The sequence below is a fragment of the Fukomys damarensis genome, unplaced genomic scaffold (assembly GCF_012274545.1).
Source record: "Fukomys damarensis isolate Sample0158 unplaced genomic scaffold, DMR_v1.0_HiC HiC_scaffold_15, whole genome shotgun sequence".
NCBI classification, from domain to species: domain Eukaryota; kingdom Metazoa; phylum Chordata; class Mammalia; order Rodentia; family Bathyergidae; genus Fukomys; species Fukomys damarensis.
In genome coordinates this window covers 18158432-18166051 of record NW_022900927.1, presented here as the reverse complement: position 1 = coordinate 18166051, position 7620 = coordinate 18158432, and the positions used below count along the sequence as shown (strand labels likewise).

General features: G+C 38.1%; 1 protein-coding gene across 1 annotated transcript in view; it reads right to left on the bottom strand.

Moving 5' to 3' along the window:
- Scn8a (sodium voltage-gated channel alpha subunit 8) overlaps positions 1-7620 on the bottom strand; it is a 116675-nt gene that overhangs the window by 70507 nt on the left and 38548 nt on the right. The window contains exons 10-11 of the mRNA XM_010628614.2: positions 6749-7042; positions 4-49 (exon numbers count right to left, since the gene is read on the bottom strand). Coding sequence (XP_010626916.1) covers positions 4-49; positions 6749-7042 — 340 coding nt within the window. The remainder of the gene's footprint in view (positions 1-3; positions 50-6748; positions 7043-7620) is intronic.

Genomic DNA, 7620 nt, shown 5'->3' with positions numbered 1-7620 from the left:
TGCTGTTGTGGCGGGAGAGGAAGGGGGAGCCCGGGATGCTGAGCAGTGACTGCAGAGCAGGAAGACAGAGAAAAAGAGAGGAAAGGGTGTGTGTGTGTGAGACCACCCGGTCCGTCTGGTGGAGCAAAGGGGCCAGATCTCCTGAGCTCGGCCAAACCTTTGCAGTCCTCCCGGCGGCGGAACACCAGTGTTTCCTCACCTCCCACTGTCCCTTCCCTTGATCGGATAGCCCTGGGATACCCCTCTGCTGGACCAGTGGAGGACCCATCCGTCCTACTCCCTGGTCACTTAGTGCTACCACCAGGACACTCCTATCTTGGGAAGCACACCTCTGCGTTTTCACATTCACCTGGGCTCACATGCAGCGTGTCTTTAGCTTACTCAAGATACTCCAGGTCGTCTAGCTTTTTAGTAAAATTGAAAATAAAATTATATATGACTTCTCCCACATCGTGTTAAAGTCAACGTAATCTTTTTTAAAAAAAAGTTTAAATATGTAATTCCCAGCAGACCAGTTATAAATTATGTAATTCCTAATATTAATGTAAACTCTTTTTTTTTTTTTTTTTTTTTTTTTTGATACCAGGGATTGAACTCGGGTCCTTGCGCTTGCAAGGCAGGCCACCCAAACCGCTGAGCTCAATCCCCGGCCCCTCATACATAAACTCTTCTTCACAACTTGGTAAACTTTCATTTCGCTTCTCCTTTGACTCACACCTCCACATTCCCTAGAAAATTTTATGAACACGTATTTTTCAGTGTTCTAATGTATGTTACTGATCATCCTTAAACACTCTGCAACAAAAAATTAGAAACAAACTTAAAATTTAAAAATTTTCCTGGGACCAAGTCCCCAAGAAATTTAAAAAAATTCTCCGGGATTTTCATTACCATACTCATGAATAACTGATCAACCTACACAAATATATTAGATATTCTAAAGCAGTTTAAAAAGAAAATTTTGTTAAAATACATCTCAAGTGACAGGGATGAGATTTTTTCAGTTGGTGCTTTAATATCTGCTGATAGTAGTATTGGAATGACATGGCTCACCATCAGTTCCCCTCCTTCTAATAACAGATTTTAAGGGCTGAGAAACCTTATTTACATAAATATCATCTTTGGAAGAAATTTGTTATATCAGCGTCACTCAATTCTTTGGACTCCTTCCAAGTTGTATGCCAAAAATTACACAGCAAACTATCAGTAAAATATATTATAATGATCTACCAGCTGATAAATTAGGTCCTATTTTAATTTTATGGAAAACAAAGAACTGAAAATCCAAATTGTCGAAGAATTTGTTACATAGCTGTTAGAAATATTCTTTCTTGATTTCTGAAAAATATTCAAAAAGGATTCATTATTTATTAATAATTGTATGGGCTGTTATATGAGTTCCTCTTTTACATAAAGGCACCTTCTTTAACCCAACATAAAAGGCTGGAATACTTAAAACATTGTTAACTTCTTGACATCACTGATAACATTTTGTGTAAAATGACTTTTATCTTATCAAATGCTTTAAATATATTTTTATCAAAACCTTAAAGCCACAGATTTGACTTATGTATAAGTGTCCATTATACGATCTAGTTAGTAAATCCAGTGTCAAAGCAATTGGATAGATTAAACTTACTTTTAGTTGAAGAAATCCTACCTCATTTTTTTATAAATGTATAGTATTTCAGGGATAATCATCTGAAAACTGAATTTACAAAATCCTAACACCGCTGATTACAACTCTGTTTCACTCTTAGGAGAAATATGTAAGATATAGATACATTCAGAAAGGATTTAAATCACAATGGATTTAAGGTTCCTGGAATAAAAAAAATTTTGTAACCACTACTGTATTCTTTTTTGGTATTCTGAGACAGTGTCATAATATAGTGCAGACTAACCTCGAACTCACTATATCAATTCTCCTGGCTCAGCCTCTCAATGTGCTGGGATTACAGGAATGTGCCATAGCCACTAATATTTTCAATTATCCTTTTGCTTGGCATTGCAAAGATTTTTACATATTAGAGCAATGAATATAAAGCATGGGATGAGAACTATGTAACATTTTGGATAAGTGGGAGGAGAAGCCTCTGAAAAGAAGAGGAAAGGAAAGTCAAGTAGGACAAAACCACAGGGCTGGTCTCAGGTATAATTATATGTAAGTTAAAGATCTGGAAATCAAACTCAAAACTGTACTTAGGGCCAGCAGATTTAGCTCAGTGGTGCCATGCCTGCCTGGCAAGCACAAGGTCTTCAGTTTGATCCCCTATACTGAAAGGAAGAAAAAACAACAACTGTATTTAAAAAGACTTTAAGTACCCCAAAGGGGATGCAGACCCAGTTTGAGGACCACTTCTCTAAAAGAAACAAACTTGGCAAATATGTGATATTAGGCAATCTTTCTTGCTACCTTGAGATACTTAGTTTGTCCAATTAAGACTTTGAAGCAACTTTCAGAATTTTAAACTATATGACTTTTTTGATTAAATGTTTAGGCTTTAACCTTCTAAAATGGTTGTACTGTGAAAGGTCTTCATGGACCAGGTCTGTGCCAATATAGCGCTAGTGAAATCTTTTTAAAGATAATACTTTTGATGACAACCTTGGAAAGACTGTGGAGCTCCTCTGTAGTACTTCTTTGTTGTACATTTCTGGTTCTATACTCAAAATGTTTCCATTTTCTATCTCTTCCAGTCATGTACAAAGCCCCTGCCCCTAGATCCATATATTTTCTTGGAAAATTCTAATTCCAGTGTGTTCCATTTTTCTCACCTGTCTTTGTTATGAAGTCTTTTCCCAAGTTGGCTCTAAGAAGCTCAAAAAACTTCTGAGACACAAATGAGTCTGATCACTGGGAGCCATGTGAACAAAACCATTAATCACAGATCATTTACATAGAGGTCAATGTTAAATACCTCTTATGCCTCTAGAAAAAGGCTGCAGGTAAGCAACATCTTTGATCACCCTGACTTATTTTATTCTTAGGCTGCATCCTTACACCAGAGAGGAGGAGGTGCACACGTTGGTTGGATTTTGTTTATGAGTAAAGGCTGTCACTGTGTGTCCTTTTTCCACATTGCTGGACTGGTCAAGGGATTAGGGTCTCTTCTGCCTTATTGTTCTCTTCTCATATCTCACTGTTTGGGCTTCCTCACTGAGCCACCATCTCATTCCCCTTCTGCTCTACTCAGGAGTGTGATTCATAGATCAGTGCTAGTATAAGACCTGTTACTGGTTTACAATGAGCCATGCAAAGAAACTGAGTGAAACATTTAGAAATTTTTATAGCAATTAACATTGTCATAACATCTAAGAATGTGATAATTTTTCCAGAAATTCATTGTTACTATATTTCACAGCAAGTATCAGTTCATAAAAATCTGAAAAAAACTAGTGTTCCCCACAGATGCTTGAGAAAAACTGCTTTAAAGAATGTGGTTGGAAGGTGGCAAGTTTCTGAAGATGTACAGATACAGAGGGAACTGCCTCTGAAAGAAAAGTTTATAGCTTGGTTCCCAAGAGAGGAGGGCATGCCACACCCAAGAGTGCCACACAGGGAAGCATAAGGGAAGTCAGGAGGCAGAAGGAACAAGAGGACAGCATGGTCCAAAACTTCACTGTTGCTTCCCCAGGGAGGAATGGGTGAAGCAGGGTAGGCAAATTTGAGTGAGTTTAGGACTAGACAGTCTGGATAATTTTAGAGGGCTCTGGGCTATAGAGGTGGTACCTCATCATCTAGTACCTGGCCCTGTGGAAGTTTGGGGCCGGAGAAATATTAGTTTGGTATATGAGTTAGATAAAGTTGTTCAATTAAAAAAAAACAACTAAAGATCTATGGTGTAAAATAGAGCAAAGGATTTTAATTCAACAGAGTATGAAGTTACTGATATAGTTTTAGGCTCCATATTACAATTACTTAAAAAAATGGACACTGCTAAATTTAGGAATAGTAATAGGAAGCAACATTCAAAATGATCTAAAAAGGCTATTAAAATATTCCTCCTTTTTAAACTATATATCTGTCTGTATGAAATTGGATTTTTTTCAAGTACTTCAACAACAACAAAAAAAGATACTTCAATAGATTTAATGCACACAGAAGCAAATATGACACTGTTTTCATTGAACTAGAGATTAAAGGGAATTACAGAAATATTCACAATACTGCTTTTCCCACTTTTTTTTTTTTGGTACCAGGGATCAAACTCAGGGCCTTGTGCTTATGAGGCAGGCAGTAGTACCACTGAGCTAAATCCCTGGCCCTACTTTTATGTTTTGAAAAACAGTTCATTTTATAAAATAGATGCAATTTATGTTAATAGTTTGGTAACAAATTAAATACACTAGTAAATATTTTTTAAAAATTAGCTATAATTTCTAAGAAGATAAATTAAAAGCACGTGTTTTAAAAGCTCTTTGGAGTCCCCAATAATTTTCAAAGATTTAAAGTGATCTTAGAAGTAAGTACATAGAAAGTTATGAGAACTATTGCAATAGAAAAATTAAAATACTTTGCTAACATGAACGCTAGCCAACACTTCTATAAACTGTCCTAAGCCCTAAAAATATAGGAAAATGGGTAGGAGCTGGGTGGGCACGTCTCCAGATAATCTCAGAATATAAGAACATAAAGGAAACTGACACATCCCTGAATTGTGCTGTGGGAAACCTGAAGCCATGTACATGTACAGCTATCAAGGATGGCCAGGGGTAAAGTTCCAGAGTAGATGGGCCTGGATTAGAATCTGGCTCTAATTTCTACTAGCTATGTAGCCTTGGCTCAGTTAGTAAATGTGTCTAGGCCTTAATTTCCTCAGTTATTCTTCCAAATAAAATCCAAGAAACTGTAGGAGATTACTGGAGCAAAGAATATTATGACCATAGGGAGGGCGGTGTCTTGGCATTTAGCCATTACCTCTAGGAGTCTACAATTTCTTTCAAATGGAGAAATTAGAGGAATTGAACATTTTCATGTAAAGCAGGACAGCTCAGAAGCCTGGTTTTATTTTTTGAGCTAGGGAGCAATCAATGCAGCTCTGTGCTAAAGCCTACAGATTAATCAGAGACTATTCAATAGCCAAGAAGTACCAGCACTAAGGTATTCATGAACAAGCTGGTGATAGCTCTGAAAACAAGGTCAGGATTATAACAAAGTTGTAATCACACTTTTTCCTAAAAGGGAACTAGGATAAAGGTGATGTAAAGGTGAGGCACAGGTGGCACCAGCCATAAAGTCCCAGAAGGGGTTAAATCAAGTTTCTGAAATCCCTGCATCCATTTGTCCAATAGTATCTGAATGGGAGCCAAAAAAGCAAACTCAAGGACTTCAAGAGAAGAGAGGATGTGAACACAAGCAAAATATGTACACAGAGTAGTACATAAAAACGAAGACTGAAGATATCCATGTAAAGCCTGATGGAAAGATGGAATTTTACTCTTGGGGAATAAGCGGGTTAGGGAAGGTTCTTGTGAGAAAGATGTAAAGGATAACCATGACATGGACACTCAGAAGTGCAGAAACAGAGAACCTTACAGCATTTCTGGAACAAACCTCGGAGGGCAGAAAACAAACATCATGTGCAAGAGACCATCTGACAGTTCCTTCCGGGTTAAGCCCTAAGCACAGTGACGGGAGAAGGAAAAGCAGACTGCATCCACAGTGGGGGAAATGAATGCTATGAATTCCATGTTAAAGAGCTGTAACTTTTTGTTGTTTTTTGTTTTTGTTTTTGTTTTTTGGTACCAGGGAATCAAACTCAGGACCTTACGCTTATGAGGCAGGTGCACAGCCACTGAGCTAAATCCCTGGCCTCAAAGAGCTGTAACTTTATTAGCACATAAAATTAAGCTGATTAGGAGAATGCTTTCTCTCATTTGTCTTACTATTTGAAACTGTCACTATTTCCTTTAAACCCCAAATGAACCTCACACCTCCTTCAATAAGATTTTTAATTCTCCACCTTATGAAAAAACCAGACTATCAGGTGTCATCTTCTCCAACTTTCTACTTTTGACAACAAATGTGACCACCCCACTCTTGACTATTCCTGAGGTTTCAGGGAACAAGGTTAAGGGGTAAGTTCTTTTAAAGACTACATCTTTCCCTATCTTCCAAGACTATGATCCATTTTTAGTCTCCATTTTCTAACTGTACCTTTCCCTCTTCTGGATTTTCTCCCCCACAAATTATAAAAATGCTTATTTTTATCCATATTCTTTAAAGAAGCTTAAATGAGAAGCCTACACATGTCTTCACTTCAAACTGAATATGGCAACCACTCTCACTATAGACTGAAAGAATTCAATGATTTTGAAATTTCCAAACCCAAAGGACACAACTAATTCTAATGTCATTAGGTATCTCTGTTAAACTTCAATCTACTGATCACTGCCTTGCTTTCTCCAATCCTTCCACTTTTAGTTTCCCTAAATCTTGGTTCTCTCAGCATCTCTGAGGGCTGTTTCTTTCTCTCTCTCTCTCTTTCCATCGACTCCATCTTTTATGACCATAAACTCCAATAGTTGTGTCTTTGGTCACTGTTTTTTTACCTGACACATTGTATTTGCCTGATCTCAGCAAGTCTCATGGTTCCTAAGGAGAACAATATGGAGAATGGAGAAGAAAGATTGGAGATGCAGGGATGAGTCTGGAAACCGGGAGGCCAAAGAGGAAAACAAAATCAAGTAGGATTAGGAACACTAGAGTTTATCAGGCTTATTTCACCCAACAAAAAGAGTTTACCTGATTCATGATGGAAAATTTCCTCCCTATTCTGTTGTCTGGTAGCCGAAAGGCCTTCCTCCTCATGCCATCTTCTGACTCTGACTTAAACACCTTCTCAGGATCTCCTTTCTCCTCTCCTTCAGAGAGTTCCTTCTGCTTCTTCTTCTTTCTCCTGTTACGTCTTTCTTTGGCACTCTTTGAACTGAGTTTAGAAAGTTCAGATGAGCTCCGAGGAGAGCCGACCCCTTCTTCACCTTCCTCTTCAATGGCATCTTCTGAGACAGTGCCTGCTGAGGTGGCCATTGCAGCAGCCTAGGAGAGGAGGTACAGATAGCAGACAGATTAGAAACATTACTTGGGGCCACCCAATCCATTCACTGAAGATGGACCTTTTCCTTTCTATAAACAGAGAAAGGGAGGGAAAACCAGGCTGTTCAAGGAAATCGTGGTCTGGCTGTCTCCATTTCCTAAATGAACTTGATCAGAATAGAAAGTTGTCACCTAGTGGTGACAACTTTGGGGTTTTTTCTTCTGAGTATCTCAGACAAGAATTTGATTGCCTTCTTGGTATCAGGGGACCCCTTCTGAGTGACTCTGGAAATACAAGGTCAGAACTTTATTATACATTATGGGGGCAATAATGTAAAACAAACATGCATATTCAGATAAGGATTAGAAAGTTGAGTGTCAGCAGCTGGATGTGGTGGTGATGCAGGCCAGTGGGCCACTAGGGAGACTGAGGCAGGAGGATTGAGCATTCAAGGCCAGCCAGACAGCAGAGAAAGAGCCTTTCTAAAAAAAAAAAAAATTAAGTACTAGGGTGATGGGATTAAAAGTCTGTCTTTCAAATTTTACTTTAATATTTAGTTTTCAAATTTTATTTTAATTAT